Source organism: Haemaphysalis longicornis, unplaced genomic scaffold (assembly GCF_048455015.1).
Source record: "Haemaphysalis longicornis isolate Haplotype H1 unplaced genomic scaffold, Haemaphysalis longicornis Haplotype H1 scaffold_1, whole genome shotgun sequence".
NCBI classification, from domain to species: domain Eukaryota; kingdom Metazoa; phylum Arthropoda; class Arachnida; order Ixodida; family Ixodidae; genus Haemaphysalis; species Haemaphysalis longicornis.
This window is the reverse complement of record NW_027526203.1, coordinates 464,264,201-464,291,603: the sequence shown is the minus strand read 5'-3', so window position 1 is coordinate 464,291,603 and position 27,403 is coordinate 464,264,201. Positions and strand designations below refer to the sequence as shown.

Below are 27,403 nucleotides of genomic sequence, written 5' to 3'. Positions count from 1 at the left end.
AGCAGCAGTGCATGTTTATTATAGGTGCTTCTGTTTATACGGGAGTAGTTCTTTTTCTGTAGGATGACTTCAAGTGTATTTATATCATAGGTTAAGTTCAGTCTTTGGCAGTAACTAGTTACTTTTTTCAGTAACTTGTGACTGTAACTAGTTACTTTTAGGTTAGAGGAACTTGTAACTGTAACAATGTTACTCTTTTACAGAGTAACTGTAACAGTTACTTTTTTTTTATTAAAGATCGACGTACAGATTGCACTTGCTCCTCTTTCGGACTTTTTTCTCTCCACCTTTCACTTTTCCACAACACGGCTGCTCCCGCAGTTCAGGAGAGAAGGTCGCTACGAGGATGGATTAACTTTCCCGCAGACGATTGAGGTCAGAGGTTGGTCTTAGAGGCGATGTCTAAAACTATTCCCTGGTCTTGAGCGAGCAAAAACAAGAAAAGAAAAAGAAAGAAACTGGAAAGTAGACCTCTAAAAAGAGGGAAGCTCTCGGATGCCAACTTTGAGCAAGAACTCACCCCAAGTTAGAGTGAGTTTTTCAAAAATGTTCCCTGACACCAAGGGTGCATAAGCAAAAAATGTTGATGCAACAAAATGAGGCGTACAGAACGATTGTTGGTGTTGTGCTTGAGTGAGCCCCTTTTAGGTTCCTTTCGTCTGGGGTTTTACCATGTGCACTTCTGACTACCTGCACTCCTTCGTACATTAATACGAAATAAATTCTATTAATTGTTTTTCGATCTATTACTTAGTTTTATATAGTAACATAAAAGTAATGACATTACTTCTTAACAGTGACTATAACAGAGTTACTTTTTTGGCTTTGGTAACTGTAACTGTAACACTGTTAGTTTTTGCTGGTAACGTGCTTATGACTGGTAGGTTTATGCGCATCTAAAGCCTCTCTGTGAAGTCACGGAAAAATGGCTTCTATTGAATTTCAGTAAGCTTGAGCATGGCATTTCAGTGCAATGATTTACATTATTTGTAGGCTATAAATCATTTCAGATTCATGTGGACCCTGCATACATACAAGTACAAAAAATACCCCTGTCAACACTTTCTTGAGTGCACAGCAGGGAATACTAACATGTAACAAGAAGAAAAAAAAAACATATCGTCTGAGCATATTTATCAATTTGTGCATTATGCCAAGATGAGGTTTTGGAATGCTAACGGTGAAGAGAAAAAATGAAAAATCACTTCAAGGCATGTGTCAGCCAAGTTTTGCGATATTAAGTAATCGGCAGAAAGTTGTTTCTGGCAGTGCGAATCACGCTGATGAGATGAAGAGAAAAGTAAAAAAGCACTGTAGTTGCAGCTGAAGATGTTACTTTGGCAAGTTACCTAGGAAATAATCAATAAAAACACTGTATGATGACCAGAAGTTAAACTGCGAAGAAAAAGGTGCTTGTAGAAAAAGGATAGGCTGGTCTGTGGTGCCAACTTCGAGCGTATTATATATTCAGTGGCACACACATTTGGCATGTTTTCTTGTTGGCTATTTGTAAATTTTTATTTCTATGAAATATTTACTTTCCCTAATGTCTGCAACCCTTTTTTTTTGTTCAATTGAGAGAAATTATTATCTTCATTTTGAACTCCTGAAGGCAGAAAAGAAGAGCTACTTCATGCAATTTACCGTAATTACCCGATTCTAACGCGCCCCCGATTCTAACGCGCCCCCGATTCTAACGCGCACCCGATTTTCCTGGCAAAAAAAAAAAACGAAAAACTTGCACCTCCGATTGTAACGTGCACGGAACTTTGTGAGCAAGAAAAACGAATGCGAGAGAAACGGGCGATTTATTTCTCGAAGTAATCTCACTCATCTCATTCCTCGTCGCTCTCCGCTGACCACAACATCTCGCCCTTGGTGCCGTCAAGCGCGTTCGCGATGCCACACTTCTGAACGAAGGTTCAACCATGGTCGATGGGATCGTGGCCCACGCCTCGCACGCCCATCCCGCGAGCTTCTCCAGAGGCGCACACTTCAGCCGACCGCTCGTTTTGAACGCGTGAGAGCCGCTGCTGCCATTGCTGTTATCAAGCGCGCAAGTGGAACGATTTGACGATTTGTGTGAACGCCGATAGAAAAGCCTAGGCGCCTATGCTTCCTGCGTCCGAAAAATCGTTGCTAAAAGCTTTGGCGCCATCTTGAGATGGTTATGGCGATGGGTGGGACGAAATTTCCGCTGTTTCGACAGTTTCGGTTTCGTATCCGATTCTAACGCGCATGTGATTTTTCGACCTATTTTTCCAGAAAAAGAGTGCGCGTTAGAGTCGGGTAATTACGGTAAGCTAAAATAAAAGTTTACCTTGAAAAACTTTGACTCTTTTCTACCCAGTTGCTGACAAATGGGAGCTAGGCAAAACGGAAGCCCTAGATGGCCTGCAAAAACATTTTTGATCCACGAAATCGTCACTCGTCAACTCTTCCTGGCTGTCTCTTTGTGTTTAATGCACATCCATTCCTGTTTCCGGATTTATTTTTTGCCCAAGCATTCGAGTCCGTGCATATATTGTGCCGCACAGGCTGGCCATAATGGGTCATAACTGTAGTGCAGGAAAGTAGCTGGTGAGTCACCTGCCTATTCTCTTTTTTCCTCATTATACAGCTTATTTGACTGAAGTTTGCATTAGATGCGGTATAAGTGCTATCCCAACAAGGCAATCTTTCGAAAGAAATAAAATTTGTATTTTGAATCAACGACCTGCTATGGAACCGAGTTAACTGTTTACCCCAGTACTGTTGCATTATTTATAGCATGCTTAGGTACTTTAAAAGTTAACCAACTGGTTCCCCCAAAGGCTTCACCTACCGGCTATGGCTTGGTAGCTGCAGCTCAGACAGCTTTGAGTGACAAATCAAACTGTAAGGTGACCTGCTTAAGTAAACGTCACCCAAAGTTTGCACAGTCTAACAGGCTTATGGTGTCATCGCCCAAATTATGCTCAAATTCGGTTGGCTGGCCTGTTGTTTTTTTACAGGGGCACCTTAAATGCACCTCATCTGTGAACTGCTGCGTGTTCAGCCACAATGGTCAGTTGCTCCTGTGTGGCACATCAGGAGGCAGCATATGTCTTTTCGGTGAGCAGCTCCTCAACAGTCTCTCTGATCTTTGTCTTTTTATCACTGAGAGAAATCAAGTGCATGCAGTTACGTTGCCGCATTTTATAGCAACCAAAAGATGTATGCCATGTTTACAATAGTTGCCAGTAATTTTTTCAATGATGCTTTTACGGTTTGGTCCCCAAGTCGCACTAAGTGGATTGTTTTGTAATGAAAGAATTTTTGTTCTCTTTCTCTTTCATCCAACAAGATCGTGCAATGAAGCAGTTATTAGTGCCATTTTTCAAGTTGAAATATTTTACTTTGAGAGATTTTCTGTTCCACAACAAAAATAAGTCCACCGTGTACTGTTAATTAGAGCTCCAGAGTCAATATTACTTCAATGCTAAATTAATTTCCTTTTTATGGAGAGCACGCTTTCTGTGTGTGTGTTGTGGTCCTGTTCGCTTTGCGATGAAATTCGACGGCATGCTGCTGCCGGTGGAATTATGCTTACTATGTGAGAATTATCAATAGCGATGTTTCAACCCCATACGGGGTATTTATTTGTTTATTTATTTCACAGTACCTCACAGGCTCCGAAGAGCATTGCGTGAGGGGGGAACAAAAATAAAACAAAAATACAGAGCGCAGTACATTGGAATTCCATTGGGGTAAACAATGAAAACAACAACGAAGCATCATGAATTTGGTAATGCAGGGTATTATGAACATCTTGGTATCAGTTGAGTAGCAAAGTAAAACAGAAGCAATGCGAAGTGGCATAAAACATTATTATGTGGCCACATAATTATACAATTTCGAGCAATTGTTATTACTTTTAGAGTAGGCTAGTATATCAATTTAAATAAACAAATGAAGAAAGAAAGTTTGGCAATATTACAACATTAAGATATGCGAATAAGCTTCAAGCAAAATGGTTGGTGAGCCGCTCATGAAATGCATCACGGTTCGATAAGCAGGCGATGGCGTTTGGAAGATCATTCCATAATGAAATGGCACGTGGCAAGGCAGATAAGTTGAATGAACGTGTTTTACCAAATATTCGCTTGAAACTAAATTGATTATGAAGCCGTGCTGACATGCGTACAGGTGCTTCCAGAGGCAATGGGGATGGCGTCGCTGAATTTATGTATTGGAATTACGTGTGGCTTAGTTACGTAACGTCAAAAGTCGGGGACCTCTCTACTTGAACGTCATATAACTGCCGGCGCGGTCGGCGCAGCCCGGTGCATTTCAGCGGCATGGGCGCCGACATAGGGCATGTCGCTATTCCGCGCCGAGCCCACCAGAGACATTGCCCCCGTATCCTGGAATGCACCTCACCAGCCCACCCAGAGTGGGAACGTGCATCGGCTCGCTCGCCTACAACACAGGCTCGACCGTTTCGGGAATTTCATGACAATCAGCGCACTAGTCGCAAAACCTTCTGCGCATGCGCTAGCCGGAGGGCACACTGGTGACCATCTGGCCACGCATTGCTACGCTGCGCTGGCCGTGTTGGGCTTTAGAGGGGGAGAAATTGCCACTGGGGCAGTCTAATGCAGTCTAGCCGACTTGCCGTCGCCGACTGCGCGGCTGCGCACCCATGCTCTTGAAAAGGTGGAGTATATACGCGCCTTACAGATACCGCCACGTTGCTAAGCCAAGCGCATGAGCGACTAAAACCCAACCACCCAACTATCGGGAACGAAAAGGCAAATCAAAAGAGCACCCTTGTTGATCACCCTATTTTTATATTTTGAAAGATGGAGTAATGAACATCTTTTTAACCACCAAGTCCAACCCAAAAAATTTTGGTTGCAAGGTTATAAAGTCAGAATTCGTTTAGGGGGAAAGAATTTATGATGTTGCAATGAAATAAAAATTATGTAGGCATGGCTTGAAATTGTGGTTGCGTACGTCCACTCGTAATGACGGCTGCGTGCCCCTGATGCAGCGCAGTGATTGTCCAGTGTGAGAGTGGGCTAAGCCCTGCTACACTTGAACGAAGGGCTCCACCTGCCAGTCGTTTGCATTCATTGCGTTTTCTGACAGCGTTGACAGATCTTCTACAGTAATGCAATAAGTTTGTTTCGTAACCTGGGACAGCTGGCTTCCTGCCCCCTAAGTGCTACACCTGTAATCCTGCTCTCCGAGCTCATCTAAGTTTTGTGGTTTTCTTTCATAGTGCTTAGTAAGACTCCAAGTTTCTGCCCCATAAGTTAGCACAGGAAACAGGCTTTGGTTCTTGCGTATCATTCTTTGTAGTGACAGGTAGTCTACTGTTCATTACCTGAAAGTGCTTCCCGAGTGTACCCCTAAAGTACATGTGGGATTTCTTCTTTTGGTTTTAATCAGTACTGCCAACTTGCCAAAGAAATTCATTTAACTTGTGTTAAATTTGATTACCCATGCTGAAGGCACTGACACTACTTTACATTCCATCACAGGGCCGAACCTATTTATATCAAGCTTGAATATTTGTAAGAATCCTGTGGTTCAGCTTCACCACTATGCACTCAGCTGCCCAATTCGTGCAGCCAGTGACAAAATTTTCACAAATGATCATGTGAAGTGTACAATCATGAGCGATTTGACGCACAAGTTGCTGTATCATCACTCAACGCAAGCGTGACATTCTGCATTGTGTAGTTCCGCAGTGCCGATCACATTTTTGGGTTAAATGGCATGTCCAGCGTTCCCATTCACCTAATTGGCTTGTGTGGTGGCATGGATGGCTCAGTCGAGTGCAGTGCGATGAAGCTGAACTGCAAGAACATCTTAGAGCGTACCTGGTGTTTGCAGTTTCGGTTTATATGTTTTAAACCAGTGTACATTTTTCAGTTGTTTTCTGAAAATGGAATTGTCAGTTTTATTTGGTGCATATGTATTCAAATGTCAATTCACTTATTTTTTTGGGGGGGGGGGGGGGGGGGGTCATTATGGGCAATTTTTATTCTGCACCGTATCTTTTTAGAGTGTATTTTAAGTTGCTTTGTGCTGTCTCCGTGATAGAAGCCAACAAAAAAATTTTGATTTTTCGAAATTACAGTCGAGCTGATTGAAAAAGATTACAACAACTTAATGACTGCAGAGCAGTAAACAGAATATTTTTTTTTAGAAAAACACTGTTAAGTACATTGTGTCACAAGGAACGTAAAATTGTCTTTGGAAGGCGTGACACTCTGGCCATGAAGTGATACAATGTAAAATGTGGTAACATATAGCCAAGAGATCACATGTTTGTATCTCAAACTATGAGCAGTTTGAATTATGAGAACGAATGGTCCAACTCCGGTACTGTTTAGAACCTGAGTAACAGTATATGTATTGAATCACAGTCTGCTGAAAATGATGAAAACGCAAATTGTTGCCTTTCTTGATGAAAAACACACTCATATCGATCGCACATTGAAGAGGTCTAGTGCTCTTCATCTGCACGAATGCAAGTACAGACGACCATGCAGGCACCACTCGACAGCGATGCAGTAAATTTCAACGATGCATTTGTGCATTTTTGTCATATGCTTTATGGTGTTGCAGCACAAAAGTCAACCCGCCCCAGAACACAAGTCTTTTTCAAATGCTGACTCGTTCCAGTTATACCTAGACATAAGCATTTTATTTCATGTTTACAAAAAACATGAGGAGGTGACAGAAAAAGCTGCATTTCACAGCTTGACAAAGCTGCCCAGGGACCCTATTACAAGGTCACCGAATTTATCACCGAATTAAAAAAAAAAAAACTGTTTTAGCTTGCTCTTGTCATTTTTGTCAAATTTGCCTGAATAGGCCAAGGCTTAATTATATCAAGCATACCCCTTGAAATTCTATGTAAAAATGTATGAACTTTGTGCATGAGCATTTTCAGAAATTTTCTCGGGGCGGGAACCACACATGAGGTATTTGGGGAGGGCAGCTTACCAAATTAGTCTCTCATAAACGTTGAATAAACAACAAAGTACCCATGTGTTTTAATTACATTTCTAAACAAAACAAACATGCGTTGAGATTCCACAGCAATTTTAACAGTGACTTTAACGCCGGCTGGGATCTTTGCATTCTTGAGATGAGATCGAGCAGGAAGGGGCCTCCCCAGCTCTCCCTCCACCGCAGTCGCCCATTCCTTTGTGCAAACATAGCGAACTCTGATCACCTATCGGACATTCCATATATATCCAGAATCTTCTTTGCGGCCACCCTTGATGTTTCTACCTGTGGAGATTATCGCTGTTTCAAACATAAGCAGCACATACTTGCCCCATTTCTTAGGTTCTTTGCCTTGGAGCATACAGGCAGCAATTATAGCATGCATCCCATCTCCACCCACTATTGTCGGTGCCTCACAACTGCGTGTAGACTCTTTTCTGTGTCATTGTTGTGCTATTTATGTTTGTTACATTAGCATCCTTGTACTTCAACGTATAGAACATTCTGTCTTTGCCGATATGAAGTTTTTATTGTCTCTAATCTTCCACCTATTAACTATGTTTTCTCAATCTTTCCTGTGTCACAAACCCAAATGCAAGTAAGGACAACATCGTCCAACACTTGGTGATTCATTTTGGCCCCATTTGAATATTGCTGATATAATTATGCTTTTAATGAATCAGTCGGCATGCCGAATATCTTTCTCTCCAAATTTGTCTCTGTTATCTTGCCAGTTTTGTGCTACAACTTTTGGGGTCTCATTTTCAGATGTTAGGACCCATGAATGCATCACAAACTGGGTGGCCCACGAGAGTGAAGTGTTCTCTGTGCAATTCAGCGGGGATGAGGCCACCTGCTTCTCTATGGGAGCTGAGAGCGCCGTACGTACATTTTGCTACCATATGCTGCCAGCTGCCGCCATTTGTAGCTGCTTGTTCGTCTTCACGAGGCACTTGTGCTCATCAAAGTTCAGCATAATATCCCTGAATGAAATCTGATATGTTAGATTCATCAGGACTTCTGTTTAACAACTATGCCATTATTTGCTTAGGTGTACAAATTAAAAGCAATGCCTTTCCTTCAGGAAGCTCTGCTGAAAAAGCTTTGTTAGTCTGTCTCTCAAGTCGCATAAAAAAGGCAAATGCCTATATAGCACATCTGTTGCCCAGAAAAAGAAAATGCCTATCTTTCCGTCCATTCATCCGAGAGCCTAACAACGTCTAGCAAAAAGTAGGGAGAGTAGGGCTATAGAAGACAAGGGCGTGCCACATGTGCCACTGCCTTTCTGCATAGGTTGAAGCAAAGGAAGTGAGGACACCAGAATATTCTCGAAACCATACTGCCCTGATGCTGTTTGGATGCCGTTTGGATGGCAGTTAAGCAATTTATGTTCAATTAAGGTCTGGTGTATCTTGTTTGGCTGAAAGCTATGTGCGCTCTACATATGATTCCAAACCAAACTAATCAGGAATTATTCATTGCAATGGGCTTAATCTTATTTTGTTATGCAAGTGAAGTACGCTACAGCAGATATGGTCCTCGTTGATATACCAAGTTCTCTTGGTATGTAGCCGGTGAAAGCTCAATCCCAACGAAACTTGTGTGTGTATCAGAGTGAGTTTGAGTGATATGTTTTTGTGGATTATACAGTTCAAATTGATGCCACAATGGTCTTTTTTTTTTTAGTTGAGCAAAAACAACAACACTGGATTAGACCCTTATTAAAGGACTCTGAGAAGACTCCGCGATGATAGCTTAAAAGTTGCTTTGGCATGTTAAACCTCAACTTCTTTGATGTGTAGCTCTACACTGATGGCAAGAGTGAGGTGACGAACTGTTACTGGTAGTTCAGTTCACATACAGAAATTTCAAAAAGACACGAAAATTTAAAAACTTAAAAATTATAGTAAAGTGTAGCAAGCAAGGTGTTACCATAAGGTAGAAATAAAGTTGTAAGTAAGGGTGGTCTTCAGGTACAAGAAGTTTCAGTACCTGAATTGAAGTACCTGAATACTTCAGGAATGGTTTTTGCTGCTTTGTTTCATTTGCATTGCAGTTTTATCAGGCAAGGTATGCAAAGGTCTTGAATATTCGAAATTGACGAATAATAGAGCAATGAAAGTTGGCTCTGCTGCACAACATGCAAACCTTTACGGTTCATCGCGACTTTTAACTCTTACGTTACTGCGGGAAAATAGACCATTTTTAGGGGTCTAAGAAAACATTTCTTTTGCTAAAAATATTCGTTAGGCACTAATTGAAAGAACACAAAATGCAGATTATTTAATGCCCTTTCCGACAGCACCAGTTTTTTTAATGTTTTCATGCATCATAGTTGCGAAAAAAAGATCAAAAACAATCTTTTTGTCAAGTTGTCGAAGAAAATGATAAAAAATTAGTTGTGTATAACAAACCACCGATAGCAGAAAAAATTTCAAATGCCGTGTTTTCCGGTGTATAAGTTGCAGTTTTTTTCTGAAATTTTTGTTTGTGCGTCTTATCCACCCATGCGACTTATGTATAGAATGAATTTCGTACGTGGTGGCCGCGCGTGGCCTGCGCTCGAAAAGGTGCTTGTGTGCTGCGTGATGTCAGCGCACGTTTAAAGACACAGCTTTATGGTCTAAATGAATCAATTATTTGTAAGTGAGTAGGAGGAAAAAAGCTTAGATGGTTTTGTCTAAATGCTGTCTCTAAGTACATGCCATCTGTGCGTATTAATAAACAATTTTTGAGAAGTTAGTTCTGTCTAAACTTTGGACCGTAGATGCACGTGTCTAGCACTGCTTACCGGGGGATGCATTCACAGGTGGCCGCCGCAATCATATGTACTTTCGCCGCACTTTCTAATGAACTGATCCTCTATGAGTTTACCTGATTAACAAGTGTGTTTTGTACGCTGGTGCAGCTCACATACTTTTTTTTTTTTTGGAAAAACTGCCGTTTTGAGAGGGGTGCGACTTATACAAAAGTGTGACTTGTAGACCGGAAAATACAGTATACGTTTTGTAGGGAAACATTTAAAAAACACGTCCTAGAAACAATGTTGACTTGCGCGTAACAGTTTGTCAGATAGCAAAAAAAAATGTTATCACGCGTTGTTCCCGTGCCATGCGGTGAAGCCCAACCTCCATTTCAAAATGCGCAATTTCAGGTGGTTCTCTAGAAGAATCTGGCGGTTTGATGCTATCAGAGGCACCAATTTGTCCGCACGTGACTTAAAAATATCTTGTCAGTGACTGACTTTGCATTTACGGCCAGAACAGTATTCAGGACAAGCACGCGATGCGGGAAAACATACATGGAGTTGAAAACGAAACTGTGTGGTTAATGCTTGTTGACATTCACTGTCAGTTATCTCTCAAAACATACACTTGCGGTCTTTTATCATTTTATGACTTGCTATTGTAGCCTTGCTTGCAGGATTGAGGTGAGATGCGCAAGAATCTTGCCCTGCAAACTTTGGCCAAGTAGCTGTTGCGCAATGAAAGAGGTCAGCACTAGGAGCCTCCTGCGTTGCAGCGCCACCGAACATTTTTGGAATGAAACAATATTAAACCTGTTGGAGACTCCATCGGAGTAGACAATTCAACTAAGGAGCAACACTAGACCTCTGGATATACCCTCGTATGGAAAAAAAAAACAAAAAAACTGGAAGGCGAACAGCTGGCGGCGTGTAAGGCCGCCGGTTTGAAGCGCTATGTTCGTCAGAACTGATATCTGGCAACTGGGTGTTATCTTTTGACTTGCATCAGAAGTTCTTATCGCAGAAATCGGGTTAGGGTGCGGTGACATCGGGAGCAACATGCTTTTTTCGAGGATCAGTAGCGGACGCTCAAGGCGTCATGGCAGATAGGCTTGAAGTTGCGTAAGTGCGTAGTAGCGCCATATATGAATTTCACGATGCAGAAACAAAGTCGAAACTGTTGTAAACTGTTTGTGAATGGCTAACGACAACACAACTTAGAACAATGTTCGCAAAGGCAATGAAACTGCCTAAAATCATAAAGTAACTTTGCAAACAGGCACTGCTTCATATTTTCATTCGATTTCAGGCATTATTACTGTCAGAGTGCAAACCTGACGATTGGAAATCATCTTCTGATTCACTATTTATGCCTTGATAACAAAAACCAAATGCTAATGCAGAGTAATTATGAGTGGCACGCATTCTTTTTTGGTAGCAGTGACGCACGATGACCACCCCCCTTTTCCACACCCAGGCGGTGCAAACGCGTGTCAAAAATCATGTTTTTGTTGCAAAAATGAAAACAAAACTGATTTTGAGAGGGCATTTTCTGGGCTAACTCCAAATAACTTTACTTCTGCCAGAAATGCCTGGAACGCTATGAAAATGGGCTCCCAAGGTATTGTTCAAATTGAATGATTTCGGATAGGTGCGGTAACGAAAAAGTTAAGGTTCACCGCACTGCATGTCTTTCTTGGGTTGGCTTTTTTGCCCCCAAAGCAGTGCAAAAAAGCTTAACACGTGTAAACCTTGTGTGGTGAATTGGAACTCTGCTTTATAAAACCACGGGTTTATAAGCCACGGGTTCTGTCAATAATAATAAAGTGGCATGAGTGAGGAATCGAGAGTTGTAGCTTGTTAGCAGTGCTTGCAGTTAGGTACTGGTCATGCCAGCCACTAGCATGCCTAACCTCTTTTGCATAACTGTCCAGAGGGACCAGTCAAATATATTTCTTGTATTTGCAGCATGTTGAGGAACCCACATTTCATCATGACAATGTATGCCAAATATTTTGGGGGGCAAAGCCCCTTAGGGGATGGGGCCGTAGGCGTCTCATGTCATTGTCATAATCGTCGTCTCATGTAGTCACGGTACTAAAACACCGGGACACTCGTTCACGCCTCGCACTAGAACGCTTCGTAATGTGTACTAAAAAAACACCGGAACACTCGTTTGTGCCTCGCGCTGGAACACTTCGTAGCGCATACTAAAAAAACACCAGGATACTCGTTCAAAGGCACAAGGATTTTACAGCAAAGCTGTATACCTCTACCCCCCCAACGGTTTTATCTGCGTTAGCAAAAACGCCAAGGCACCAAGAATACACTTATACACACTGCATGCTTCACCCCTCCCCAGGTTTCACGATAGTGGAGATGGCCTGGGATTTTTTTTTCACTTCTTTGCCATCTTGCCTTAATCTTTTATTTTTAATTTTTTGTACCATCCTCTTATCAAGCACTATATTACTTTACTCTCAAATGATCCTGACTGCATAAGTTGTCTTTTTATTTTTGGCAGCTATGTTTTAGAAGCTCTTTACACACTAAAGCAAGGTTATTTGTATTTGATGTTTAATATTTGCACACCCCTAATAAATATGGGTGTTGCCACCACTCTCCATTTCCTGCTCAAAGATTTGTGACCTTGCAAATCATAACGTTGGAGTTGTAAGGTTTGTTTCAGGTCTCTGGTAAAGGGCATATGTATACATGCTTGCAAACATACAAGCAATGCACCTGGGAACTTATGCTATGTGGCTTTTACAGTTGGAGCTAGGAAGCAGCACTGTCTTGCTGATAGTTTATTATAACATCACACTTTATGCAGTGAAAAAATTGGAACGAAATAAAAGGGAGAACATCCTGCTTTGTTTCTTCACTTCTATACAAGCACATTTTCTCACTTGGCACATGCCGAGTTAGCTATACAGGGTCCAATCTTTGCATTAATACTGAAACTAAGTTACTAAGCTTCAAGGCCTTTTAAGTTGCAATCAAAATAACATTGAAAACAAGAAAAATAAATGAGCAAGCATTAACACAAACACGACAAAGTGTTTAGGAGAAAGTATCTGCAAAAGAATGGTTAGTAGAGCCGAAAGAACCCTTAAATTCTTCAAAGTCGATTTCCTTGTGTGAATACTACAATCAGGAAGGCTGCTTCAATCCACTGAGCTTAAGAAAGAAGCACATTTGAAGTGTCAGTTTAGGCTACTAGTTTTAAAGTTGTTTCACAGAAATGTTGTTGCCAGCCAAAGGTGATTGGTGGATGAAGACTGAGGGCATAGGCGGGGTCAGTTAAGTTGAATGTAGCGGGCTACTAAATACACCAGCCCTATGAAAATGGTCCTTGGCAGTGTGCATTGTGCTTACGTATATGAACCAAAGTGGCCGCACTGTGAAAACCACTTACACCTTGGATTTTCACTTGCAGCTGAGGCAGTGGAACGTGTACAAGACAGGCCAGAAAGTGGCCGATTTTCCACTCCACACTGGGTGCATGGGGCCACCGGGATTCCGACCTGTTGGCAAGCTCTTTTCTCTGGGTGCCGACAGTGAGCACATTCTGACCTGTGCGCCCAACTCCGGCATCATATACAAGGTTTGTGACTCTCTCTCCTGTACTAGGTTAGTGATATAAGCAGTGATAGTTAACCACCCAGTAAGCTTCTTACGTCATGTCGGCACAGTTTTAGACTAGCATATGCAAAATGCAGCCATGAATAATCATTAGTTGTTGAAAGCCAATTTTATGCAGTGGCCGTTGTTGGCATTATCCAGGTTTGCTTTTGTTTCACTTTGTTCTGTTTTTTATGACCTTTCAGCTATGGTCAAGTTCTACAACTGAAGTAAATGAGGTCAGCCCCTTGGCAAGCTGTTTTCAACACAGCGGATGAGATAATTTATTTTTTGTTGTCATATATAGTTGAAGTAGTGACGGATATTCAAAAGTGACCGTGCCCATGGTGCATTGAAAAAAAAATGCGAGTCGTAGGCTACCTCTACTAAACTTTGGTACATTTAAACAACAAGATTGTTCTACTCGGCTTCAGATCGTGGTATCAGTGAGTTTATCTAATCAGTGATCAAACGGGTAGGTTTTGATTATGAGGTTTAATGCACCGACGCTACACAGGCGATGAGGCACGCCATAGTGGAGGGCTCTGGTTTAATTTTGACCACCTGGGGATTTTCAACGTGCGCCGAAATCTCGAACACACAGGCGTTTTTGCTTTTCACCTCCATTAGAAAATCGGCCGCCGCAGCCGGGAATCAAACCCGTGTCCTTGGACTCAGCTGCATGCCTTAGCCACTGAGCTACCGCAGCGGGTAAATGGGAAGGTTCTCTAATAGGCTCGAAAGTAGCTGAAAACATATATATCTAGCTAATATGTGAATAGTAATCGGACAGAACCATAAAGAGCTTATTTTCCTAGCCATTGGAATTGGTACTAGAGTGGAGCAGATGTGAAGGGCTTTAATTTAACTACTAAGATAAGTGTGGAAGTAAATATGACATTTTATCTCTTCTTTAGAAGTGTTTTTTTTTTTAAACACATGACTTCTTCCATTCGTCATTTAAGTGCCAATGACACCTTGCATGTTAGTGTTTCATACTCTGCTGTTCCAACCTACTAAGCTTTATTAAACAGACATGTACAAGGTTCTATGATCACTAACCATAGCATCTATTGTGTCTCCTTTGACAAACCTCCCATCAAGCCCCACGGTGGCAGGCTTTTTCACAAACCGGTTGCGCCATCTTATCCTTTGTAGCAATGACGAGTGCGTTATGATTTTGTCCTGGTGCGTTATATCTGCCTTTTGACTGGGGATTCGAGGACTCATGGGTGTGTTCAGAGTCCCTCAATACTTTTCTGGTCATGCAACACCGCCGTAGCACTATGGGAGAGCTGGCTTAGATCGAAGGGCAGCCGGGTAAGTGGTTGGAGGGCGTTCAGCAGGGAACGGATGCTCACTGCGGTATTAGCTGTGCGCATTCGCTTTACTTGTCGTGGGCTGCTAAAATGGGCTTGGCATTTTGTGAGTGCCCAAAAATTTCATGTGAACAGTCATGATGTCACTGTGTTCGTGCCTGGCGATTAGGCTCCAGAAGAAATGGTGACAAAGCGTCGCTGTTTTGCTCTCCTTCTGATGCCGAGCTGCGCGCAAGATGGAAGTGTACCATTCCCCGAAAAAAAGTTAGCGAATTGAGCTTTTATTTACTGCACGTCCGCGTAGGAAAAAAAAAAAAAAGAAAATTCCACACCTGCTTGAAGAATGCGTCATATGATGGAATAAATTGCGCGCCAATGTGTGCGCAGACATTGTAGAGAGCGTATACTCCTTGGAAACTAAACGACTGCTGCTATTGTAGGATTCACGTTGCATTTTGTAGGCGCAACAGCAGAAAAGATCCACTTTTTTTTTAAGTGCCTGCTGCATTTTCTCGCTCGCAAAAAGAATAAGGCTTCGAGGACAGCGATTCGCTCATGATGCCCAACGAGCGAAGGTGAAGCCGAGCCAGTGAAAGCTGCTGTGGAGATTTTTTGGGGGAAGGAAAGGGGGGGCAATTGTCTTTTTTTTTGTTTTCTTTTCCTTGGGGGGGATGGGGGAGGGGGGGACGTGTTGGTTGCTTTGTAATCAGGCACATTGCCAGACTGTTAGGAGCTCTTAAAGGGACACTGAAGTGATATGTAAACATTGCGGGATTACTTGCGCAAATTGTAGTCCGAAGTCCCCAGGCCATGTTTCGACCACCCTGGGCGCGTTTACGCGATTTTATTTAGTAGAAAAATTAATTCGAAAATGCTGTCCTCCTCTCTTTACGCTCGCCCATTTTCTGCGGCGTTTTCGTGTGACGTCAGAAGGGGATAAGCTGGCAATTGGCTGCGCTCATTTCCTCCACGGCTGCGCTACTGCACGGCTCCCCGGCCTTCAGACAGAGTCAGCCGGCCCAGCGTTTCGTCCGCCGGCCGCCGACGGGTCGTCGCAATTCGTTCGCTCAGTTGAAACGAAGCCAGGACACGTTTGTGAATGGTAGAATTTGCCTTTCTTTACTTGGTTAGTTTGTACACTGTATCTAGCTCCAAGTCAAGGTCGCTTCACACAAGCGCACATGCGACGCTTCGCTGACTGGTATGCCAGTAGGTTATAAGGCCTCTTGAAGGCGGCAGAAGAGTCAGCGAAGTCAATATAGGTGCTAAGGAAATAAAATCAACTGATATTTTTACCGTACAGCGTAAAACTAGGGTGCGGGAAGCACTTTTTTGCGCTGGGCGAACAAGCACAGCGGTCAGCAGCACGACTACGCATCTGCGAACGCTTTTCCGTCTACGAAATGCAATTGCTAGACGTGAGCTATTGTGGAAACTCGGGCGACGCTTACTGCACGAGCGCAATACAACAAATAGTCACCTAAGCTGCTTGAAATGTCAAAACTGAAGAAAAGTGTAAACTGGTTGTACAATATATACCCTATATTACCCACGCCAGCCGAGCCCGCTTCGTGGTCGAGCGGTTTGGGTTGCTAGGTATTCCACCGCAAGTATTTTGCAAGTCACAAGTTCGAATCCCCGCGGGTACGTGCTTTTTTTTTTTTTGTAAGTTAACTTTTTTTGTTTTCCGCCGATGTTTTCTATTTTGAGTTGACCTTTTTTTGGGCCGCAATTTTCATTGCTCCACGAACTAGTTCACAAAATGCGCGCAGGCTGGCACTGGCGCGCTAGCGAGTTCTCGTTGGCGTGCTGTTGCCATAAGCACCGACTGCTTGCAGGCAGTGGGCACAGGCCAGAATGAAGAGACCCTTGGCCTGGTGCGAACACGCTTTTTACGACACAGGCATGAGGGAGGCAAGCTCCAAATATGGGGGAAAAGCGCATGACATTTGGGCGTCTGCGGGTACGCGGAGGGCGTTCATGCACTGCGTAGGTTTCGGCTAGTGAATGCTACGATTCCAATCCGTCCTAGGAGGCTTATATTTATGCATTTTTACAGCTGACAACATGGCAGAAGCGCGGTACGATGATTACTGAGTTATTGAGAATGCCCATCCAACAACGCCAACGGTTGTGTTTTACAGAACCGAAACCGAAACTTGTTTGGTTGCTCACCTTGGGCATCGTCCAATCACGGTGCCCGCTCCTCCTAACGTCACAGCTTTAGTTGGTGCGGCCGCCGCAAACCGCGCATGGTAGTTTTTCTTCTTTCGCGCTTTGTAAAATAATTACCGATTTGTCAACCGAATAAACGATGAAAAGTGTGCTAATTTGAGCCAGTCTACGCAGTGCAAGCAAAAACGGGAGCTTGACGAATTCACTTCAGTGTCCCTTTAAAGCCACCGCATTTTTGTTTTGCACGCATTTTTTTTTCTTTTATCACCCGTACAACCTTTGTTTCAGGGGTTAACCCTTTGAGGGTCGAATTTTTTTTGCCGAATGCAACCCCCCAGGGTCGATTTATTTTATTGCTGATTTGAATTCTTCGGATGAATCTATTTCGAGAAAAAATTATCGTAATTTTTTTAGGGTGACTATAAAGTGACAAAAAAATTGTTTGTGTTGTTACATATATGTGGTTTATTCATGAGTAACACAAGAAAAATTCTAAATAAAAATGAGAGAGTAACAAGGCGGCACCTTTTGAGTGAATCAAAATCAGATAGACATCAGTTTCGCGGGCACAAAAAGCGGGAAGCGCCTGGAGGACGATACCGAAACCAGCCGCTGCGCGCGAGCGGGCGCACGCAGCCGGATGCAGGAGCGATAGATGGCGCGCCGTCCATAAAATACAAAAAAAGGAGAAAAGAGCCTCATCAGTTTCGCAGGCGACCTTTATCTGTGGCAGGCGCAAAAAGCGAGAGGCGCTCGGGCACCCGGTGGGCGATACCCAGTGCACCCCCTCGTTAGCGGATGCACAAGTGATAGCCGGCGCGCCGCTGAAGTAAATCATGAAAAAATAAAAAGAAGAGCCATCGACGCAAGAAAAAAATTTGACGTACTATTTCTGAAGTGTGGAAGCACATGCCAAGCAAGAGAAGTTTGCGAAAAAGGCATGCTTTTTAAAGATACAAGCAATGCCGTACATGTACGTCATTGACCATTTTGAAAGTGTTTGCCGATGCCGTACATGTATGGCCGTGACCCTCAAAGGGTTAAATAGGCTAGAAATAACCTCACTATACAAAAACCTTGTCACTATATGCCTGTTACTGTGTTAAATGCGTTAATGTCATGTAAAATAAATATGTAAAACTGAATGTATAAATGTTTGCTCTGAAGGATTTCTGTGTACGCATGCTTAATGAGCAATGTACAAAGCCGAGAATTATTAAAAAATTCTCCAACTGCAGTTCTCATTCTGAGTTTGAATTCTGCAACCTACTTGAAAAAGTGCACTATGGTGCCACACTGCAGTGCAATGATGCGTCAAGGGAAAACATTGAAGAAGCTGACTCCAAAGGGAGCTGGAAAAAAAAAATGATCCATACGTGCAAACTTTTCCTTTTGCTCCAAGTCGATATGCATCCCCCTGCTTTTCGCATGGGGTTCAATCCTAGCAGGTGTCAGAAATTAGCCCTGCATGTCACTCAATATATCCACCTCATTGCGGGTTAAAAGAAAATGTCTCAAACCTCAACACCTATGGCATGCAAGCACGGAGCATCACGGCCAAGCCATTTAGGCACTCGTAGCGCATGAATTTTCCCCAGAAGCGAACAGCGCCATTTCCAGAGCTGCAATGGCCGTGCTGTGAAATCGATTTTCTAGGTTGAGAGCTGCAGCTGGGCAAGGCTATGAGGAGGGCGGTCAAAGGTCAGGAAAAAATTTACACCATCTCGGAACCCAAATCTCCCTAAAGTCTTCCACGCGTAGGGACTAATAAAAAATTTCTTAGAATCAAACCTAGACATCAGTCGACAGTTTTGAGCGTGCATTCTGCCACCTACAAATTCCCTGTAAGGGCTGCAATTATAATACTTTCTTGCCGGCTTCATTTTGTAGCAACCAATGAGTGTAAAATTACCAACAACGCGTTTCTACGCACGGAGCAGCGGTGGCTGCTCTGTGCGTAGCAGCGGCACGTAAAGCAGCAGGGACTGCAACAACGCACAGAGCAGTGGCAGCTGCCTGATGCCCTCCAATCTGCGGTGGCGCCCCTCGCGGTATAGCCTTTGGTCCCAAACGAAACTTCGGCGGGAGTTTCAGGATTAGAAAAGCATTGAAGGACTCTAGTGTGTTCTTTCATTCTAGTAGGGTTTTGCAATAGTTGGCGGTCCTATATAACCACACTTACTCGTGAGTTTCTTTGCCTCCTGAACTGCTCTCTCATCTGAGGGTGATACGGACTTGTGGTCACATGAGAGGTACCTCTGTTCTGCAGTCAGTTCTAAAGTCGCCTCCGTTAAATGGTAGACCATCACCTCTGACAACTCTGGCTGCTAGTCCGTGCGCTGAAAATGTCACCAGACAGGACTATACTGCACCTATTGTTATGCTCTAAAACTGCTGGAGTTCATAGTAGAACGAAGGGTAGTCCACATTACCGATGTAGGAGTGGCGAGAGGGCTGGAATGAATTGATTCCCACAAGCTTTCTCTGGGCCAATTGTACAGGGTAGCTAAGTAAGGAATGGGTCTTTCAGCTGTCTAAGCCGATTTTCGTGGCAGACGGTGCAACTTTCCATCTTCTCCTTTATGCTCTTATCTATATCTAGCCAATAGACAACCTCTCTAGCATAGAGTAGTGTTTTCTCTACTCCACTGTGAGCTTTGTGCAACCTCGCCAATACTGTACTCTTCAGCTCGTCCGGGATGATGTCTCATCTCAGTATGGCCCGTTTAACTGCAGTTCATGTGGCACATCTTCTTTGTTGGCTTGCTACCCATGTTCTTACCCCTTTTTATGACTCCTCCACATTCTTTCGATGTTTCATCTCAAACTGGCAGCCATTCAGTTGCGTTCACTTCAAAGAGCTTCATGCTTTTCCTCTTTTGATGGTTTCTTGAAACTGTGTCTCCGGTGTAGAGCTCTCTACCTGGAGTTCGCTTGACTTGATATCATTGAAAAAGTCAGTCTTACCCTCTGCAACCCAAGAGGGTGGTGCTGGTAGAGGGGATTTTGAAAATAGGCTCCAGTGTTTTGTGTTCTGATCCCACGATGACGGTCTGCCCGAAAATGAACTCCTAAAATCAGCTGCAGCCATGAAATATTGATAGTAGTTCGGTCTGCACATAGATTTTCTGTGCATTGCTGTGATCTAAAGGAGTAGGCCAATGGTAGTCTTCCTTGTAGTAGCACCGCTGAGTTCCTCTGAAACTTGCATCTACTGACAGATTCACTGGTTTGTTCCTGTCGTAGAGTCTAAAAGTCAGTGCAGTATTAAGGGCCTTCCAGAGGGCTGTGAAACATAATTCTTATTCTTCTCAAGACCAAGCTGCCTTTTCCCTCAGCAGTTGCCTCAGAGGTGCACTGATTTCAGACAAGCTTGCAATGAACCTACTGATGTATACATCGTTCACAGCACCCATAAAACTTCTTGGGTTTCCCTCATTTTTTGGTGTAGGCAGATCAAAAATATCTTATACCTTCCACTTTAGCAAATAACTTGTTGACATGGAGGATGTTGCCAAAGTAATTGCCTTTCTTTGTGCAAAACTGCATTTTTCTTCAGTTATCCAAAAAGCCGACCCCACGGCACCTCTGCACCCCATGGCACCCTGGTAACACAGCCTTCATTTGATGGTTGTGCTTCATTGCTATCCTCTCCCAGATGAGGATGTCATCAATCATGATCTTCACTGTTTAGGCCTTCAAACAGCCTATGCATTGTCTTCTGAAATACATCAGGGGAGATGATACATTAAAGGGCATACGAAGAAACCTGTACCTTCCAAATGGTGTTGCAAATGTACAGAGGTAGGAGCCGGGTGTGTCGAGCTTTATTTGCTGAAAACCAGAGGCAGCATCTTGCATTGAAGAAAACTGAACTTCTTCTAGTCATGGTTTCACCCCCTTCAGTGTTGGCATGTAGTACTTTCTCTTGAGGGCTTTGTTTGGCTCTTGGTGATGAGTGCACAGTGAGGGCTTTCCTTTGTTCCCCACAACCACAATTGGGTAGACCCATTCAGTTGGTTCACTTGCTGGTGCAATCATGTTTTGTTGAACGAGGGACTGTAAGTGGCTCTTCAGTGTGTCTTCCATGGCAATTGGAACTTACGCAGCTCCTGGATGACACGGTGTGTGTTCGGTTTGAGGGCCATGTGGTAACTGACACCGCTGATCTCGCCTAGCTCATGAAAGATGTCCCTGAACTACTTTAGGTACTGGCTGTTGGGCTTCTCCAGTGCTGAAACTCATTTGATTAGGCACAGTCATTTGGCTGTGCTACTGCTTACTGTTGTGGGTACCTCATGTATTACGATGTAAAACTGCATGTTGGTACTCATGTTGCCGTGAGCCACTGACAGAAGGATATGACCATCTGACATGCTGATGTGTCAAAAGAACAAGCCTATTTTGTGTTGCACACTTGTGGCTTCTCAAAGTGTAGTCGCCGTTATAACAAAACACTTTTCTCCTCTGTCAACTCTACAGCGCAGCAACCTTCCTGCAATTTTGACTGGAGTGACCCAAAATTCTTCTACTTTCCTATCGTTATGTGTGGTGACAGACAAACCTCTCGCTGTTGGAGTCAGACTCATTGGGCGATTTTTGCCTTTTGACCTGACCGACATTCTTTTCTGTGTGTCACATTTTTTAGTCTGCTTGATGCGCAACGTGCACGTGCCAAGTGACCTATTCTGGCACAGTTTTTGCACTTTGTACCTTTCTCTGGCCAGGTTCTGCCTGTGTGCATAAGTGCACGGGGTATCCACATTGAAAGCATAGGGTTGACTGTATTCCACGGACCACAGGTGGTGTTTCTTTGGATTGGAATTGTTCGAACAATAGTGCCCCGCATCCTTCTCTTTGGCACCTGTCCCAAACTTGGGTCTTCATTGATGAGGTGCTGTTGCAAACATTTGTTGCTCATTCCCAGAATGATGTGGCTTTGTGGCACATGATCCTGTAGGTCACCGAAATCACACTGCTTCGCAAGTGCACGCAGCTCGGTCAACTAATTATCGAAGCGTTTACCAACTCACTGGCTCCTGGTGCCAAACACAAACTCCCTGTACGTGATGTTGGTGGCTGGGTTAAAGTGCTTCTTGAAATGCTCCAGAATTTTTCGATGCCAATTTTGTCTCCAGGGTTTTGAGAACAGAATGTTTTGTCGACTCGCGTTGCGTCTTCGATCATCACGTGAAAGGTTGCAGCCTGTACTTTGGTGCCTCGTGTCTAAAGTCCAGTGGCCAGTAAAAACAGTTTGAACTCTCCTCAGCAGCTTCTCCATGCAACTCCCACATCTCTGGACAAGTCGAGAGAGCCCCGTGTGATGGAAGCGGAAGTAAACATGCGAGGACCCTGCTGGGCATGGGAAGGGACATGCGTGTTGAAACTCCGCTGCATTGTTTGAGCATCGGGGAACTCTTTCTGCATTTGCAGGCTGAGAGTACTTGCCTTGTATGTTGTTTCTTCTGACACCATGTTGCATGCTCTGATGTTCCAATGTACTAAGGTTTATAAAACAGACATGCTCAAGGTTCTATGACTACTTGTCATAGTGTACTTACCATTGTGGCAGCACGTGGTGGGCAGCTTGTGAACCTGCCTGCAATTAGTATATATTCATGTAGTCAAGGACAACGCAGGTTTCTTCCAAAGAACAAATGTTTATTGGAGCGAACTTGTGCTCCACTAAAAACTAAAAAAATACACAAATGGCGATGGAGCAGTCAACAATGTGGCTTGCACAGACAGGTGTTGGCAAATCGAACGCTGCGGCGTCTTCCCTGCGGGCATTTATCTTTCCGTGTTATTATATCTGGAACCGTTGAATTAGATCCCAAACACTGTGATGAAAGACGAACATTATAGGTTAGTGACAACAAGGCAAAACTCTCTCCCTGTAAAAAAAAGATAGCCTGTGCAGCATATAAAAGAAAGAGAACAGAACGCATGCTTTGCTTCGAAAACAGATACGACAGCCAGGCGCGGCCAGGCGGTGTTGAAAAAATCGCAAAAGTAAACAAAACAGGAGGCTTGGTTCACACCAATACAAAGGTCTCTTTTCCCATCATTGTGAGCTAGTACATCATCCCTCTAAAAAATGTGCTTGTTGTGTACTGGTTACACGACACCACGAGAGATGACGCTGTAGCTTGTGCATTGCCTAATAAACAAAGCAGTCTACAAGCTTTCGGCGGCATCTTTGAGTCCATGCCTTCACTCATCCAGCTAAAGCCCCTGGCAACAAGGATGGCCTCCGAGGTATTGCTACCACCTTCGTTTTCGCCACTTCTGGCATGGTAGCAATTCCATGGCTCTGCAATTTTCAACAATTCCAAACTTTGCTTCCTGTATCCCATGGTAGCAAATTGTTAGCAGCCTACGATCAACTGCTTCTGCTTCACTGCCTGGGCTCTGAAGAGGATGCTTTTCTGGCGTACTTCCAACACCATTGCTGTGAAAACAGGAGGCTAAGGAGCAAAGCATGAAAGCTGCTGCATCCGAATCTCTGGAAACGAAAGAGTTGAAGAATGCAAAAGACTTCACTGTTAATGTAGCACCAGACTCGCACAAAGTGTCCATCAAGGCTTTGACAGTTCACTTCATTTGTTGCTTCATTTCTTGTGTTTATTTTATTGATAGTGTTAGCCTGAAAAGTGCAGGGTGGATTTTTCTACAAAACTTGAGGGAATAAGTGCCAAATTATAAGACCTCTGTTTAGATGCCCAAGCAAAAATGGGCGCAGCTTTCATACAATGGTAGAGTTAAAAAAAATGGTGGGGTGCAAATACGGTGTGACCCTTGTGTTAAATACAAGAAAGGAGCTATGCAAAGTAGCCGCCGCGGGGAGGACGTCGTAATAGTGGACGCCCCAACAAATAAATTAAGTGCCCTGGCCAGACGTTCGTGGCAGTTGCTACATTCACCCCACTGTGCTTCTGGAGCAGTTTCAGCAGTTGTGTGCAAGCCAAAACCTGAAGGCATAAAGCTTGTTTGGCATACAAGCCAGGGAGGGACATCCCACTGGGCATGACAGGAAATGTTATTATAGCAGCTTCTGACTAGGGTTTGGAGCTTCTCCCTTGATGGACACTAGAACCGGTGTCCTTGAGGTACGAGAGTGTGTGGCATTGGCTTCAGTGTGGACTGTATGCAGTTGTTGCTGCAGACACCCATAATCCTGATGACACGTTCTGAGGCTTCTACAGGGATGACTTCACGAACCTGGGCCAAGTGTCGACCTCGACCATGACGAGAGCTTAGGCAGACCTCCTGAAAATGACCTGACTGTCCACATCTGAATCAGGCTCGACTACATGTGGGTAGAATGTCTTGTCGCACGTGGTCCTCCGTAACTGCCACAAATATCGGTTGTTTGGGAACATAGGGGGGCAGTGGTTACATGGAGTACCAAAAGGGTGGAAGCAGCAAAGTCAGATGCCCTCTCACACCTTGCTATCACAAGAGGACACCCTGACTAAGGAAGAAGTTGTGTTCCTTGTTGAACAGCTCTGCCTTACCAGGGAAGAAATTGAGCAGCCCTTCTGTGATAGTACCAACCTGGAAGAAATAAAGGGCTACATGGCAACATCGCGACCTCCTCACAAGGTGATTTCGGACCAACTCCAGCCTTTTATCAACATTTGGGAATAACTGTCCTTGGATCACAGAGCAAGGGATCATCTCAGCTCATGATGTACACCCTGAAGTTGTCCATACAGGGGCACAGTTGCAGAACCACTCTTGGTGGCCAGGCATAGCCAGGCAAAATAAACTTGTGATCCTCTGCTGCAGCATCTTCCAAATGTCCCACAAAAGTGCCAGGGCTGCAGTCACTCCACTGCAACCAGTACAACCTCCTGACTGGCCATGGTAGAAACTTGCCATTGATATTGTTGATTCCATGAAAAAAATCCTGTGGTGTTGCAAGTTTGCTATAACACATGCTGATTGCTTTTCACACCTGTAGCTCTGCACCGAAGCACAAAAAATAACCATTGGGTGTCTGTCCATATGAACTTTTGTTTCAGAAGAAAATTTTCGCTCCTGTTTGCCTTTGTTTTCTTTTTTGGTAGTGCTCTAAGTGCCTTGACTGCTTTTTAGTCGGCCTTGATTGTAATCTGGATAAGCTTTTGAAGTGCCTTTATTAAATACCCTGTCTAGTGTCTTTTGGGCACCTGGAACACAATTGTTGGCTACTGAAACAAGCAACTTCTCATGTCAGTTGCCACATCTGTAACAAGAAAAATCATGAAAAATCATAGTTTATTCTTACTAGTGAATCACATCTCGTCATAATGTACACTATTCAAATTGGAGAATGTGATTTGCTACAAATGTGGTGTTTGCACTTAGTTCAGCCACGTGCCATGTATCTGCTGGCTGAGATCATGTGTATTTCAATTGCAGGAGGAAAATGGCAGCTTCGTCGACGTCCTTTCTGTTGGAAATCACAAGAGTCACGTGGTCACTGTGGACTGGTCCCTGGCCGTAGACTGCAGCACTTGTGCCACTGCGTCCCTTGACGGCACCATTTTGGTGGCAACGCTATTCAGCCATGTTTGATAATGAGCGTTGTTGTCACCACCGAACTCGTGGAAAGGCTCTGACATTATTTTGTACTGCCAACACTGCCTTCACTTTTGGCTGGAAGATGTGTGGCCAGCTACTTACCTAGACTTTTGTTAAAAGGGTGAGCTTGTGTTTAGCAAAGCTCACTGGGATTCAGTAGGCATTACTGCCAAGTGTACAACAGTGGTGCACTGCGCACCTGTATAAATATTTCTGTATAAAGCTGCTTTGCTAAACCCTGCATTTTTCTGGCTTTTGTTGCATAGAGTGGATCAGTACTGATATCAAAGTGGCAAAGTCCCACGGCGATTTTTCTGGTGATCTCTTTGATTTTGCAGAAATAAGCTAGAGTGCATATGTCATTAAAACTGCTCCATTGATATCCACAGCAGAAGTAAGATTTGCCAGTACTGTTACTTTCCACTGGGGCTGGGGCCTAAAGGAAAAAAAGAGGTTTAATTTTAAGACAGGTGCAATGCAACTTTACATATTTTCTTTGTTCCTTATTTGAGATGCAACCTTTCCTCTGTTTTTTGTTTACTGAAGTCATTATGAATAATTATTAATACGTAGTGGCAAGACACGAACCATAAAAGGTGTGAACGCTGCATTTACACGTACCTATTTACAATTTGACCGCTTGAGCAATCTCTTTGTGCCACTCACTGCTTCAACGTCGTCACTAATAGATTTCCTTGGCGCTACGTGCCACTGTTTACTCCTTGTGCTTCTCATAAAGTTGCTGTGTTACATATTGCTGCGTCATAACTTGCTAGCTGCCTTAATCTTCCCTTCCTCTCTTGTCCAGCTTTATCAGTGGCGAATCCAGGGGGAAGGGGGGGGGGGCGATTGCACAATCGCCACCCCCCCCCCCCCTCAAAAGCCACTAGCTAATCCAGCCCCCCTTCCACCCCTCTCGACACTGATTTTTCGGCACGTAATTTTTTAGACCACGGCAAGCAAAGCACCGCTCACTTCTAACTTTTTATGAGGAATAATATTGTCAATGCAACTGCCGCCTTAGTGGGAGCATATTAAAATCGCTTCCTCCCCACAGCCGATTTATCCCCTTCAAAGAGTGTCACTGCGGCAGGGAGGAGGGAGCCTTTTTTAAACTGGTCACATGGTTACCTATCTGCAATATGTTGGTGAAAAAAGCACTTGGTGTGCAACTGAGGATCATGACATTTTGGTTGGTTGCGCCCTCTCCCCCCCCCCCCCTTCCCCTCCCTCCCATCAGCATTATGGAACCGCCTCCCACAAAGTAGGCACCTGGATCTGCCCCTGAGCTTTACTTACCATTTACACCCTTCCCTGCCTTGGAAAAAAAGATATTGCAGGTTACTTGCATGTTCATTTTCATGCAGGCAACATTTTCATATCACACAGATCTTCACCAAAACTACAGCATGAAATGTTGCTTGACTAGAATTTAGAATACAATTTCTTGTAAATCAAATTGCAATTTCTGTATTCTAATTTATTCATTAGTACTTGTTGCAAAAAAAACTTAGTTTACACGAATAGATGAGCAGCTGGGACTTCCATGATACATAACAAGTACCTTATTCAACCTGTGGAGGCATGTTTGCCATACCGCATGAGGTACTTTCATCACACTCAATTTCACTACTGGATTTTGTTTGCCATGCACACTTTTCTTTCTGATGGAGGCGAAAAGCAAAAATGCCCATGTGTACGAGATTTCGGCGCACGTTAAAGATCCCCAGGTGGTCAAAATTAATCCGGAGCCCTCCACTACGGCGCGCCTCGTCGCCTGCGTTGCATCGGCGTGTTTAAACCCTACACTCATTCAATCACTTTTCTTTGTTTAGACCATTGATTGCAATTTTGGCTGTTTTGTGCTCTGCATTTACAAACTACAGAAGCCATTATTCAGGCTCCCCCTGTTTGTGGATTTAGTGCAGGAGCCAAAACTCCGGAGTGGCATTATGCAGAGCAATGCCTGTCTTCTTCCCTTTGC

At 43.8% G+C, this 27,403-nt stretch overlaps 1 protein-coding gene across 1 annotated transcript in view; it reads left to right on the top strand.

Annotated features, from left to right (window-relative positions):
- The window catches only part of LOC144156187 (WD repeat-containing protein 91), a 49,379-nt gene extending 23,717 nt beyond the window's left edge, over positions 1-25,662 (top strand). The window contains exons 14-17 of the mRNA XM_077688054.1: positions 2,994-3,093; positions 7,756-7,868; positions 13,173-13,340; positions 25,258-25,662. Of these exons, the coding sequence (XP_077544180.1) occupies positions 2,994-3,093; positions 7,756-7,868; positions 13,173-13,340; positions 25,258-25,413 (537 nt within the window). The 3' untranslated portion in view covers positions 25,414-25,662. The remainder of the gene's footprint in view (positions 1-2,993; positions 3,094-7,755; positions 7,869-13,172; positions 13,341-25,257) is intronic.
- The last annotated feature ends 1,741 nt before the right edge of the window (positions 25,663-27,403 follow it).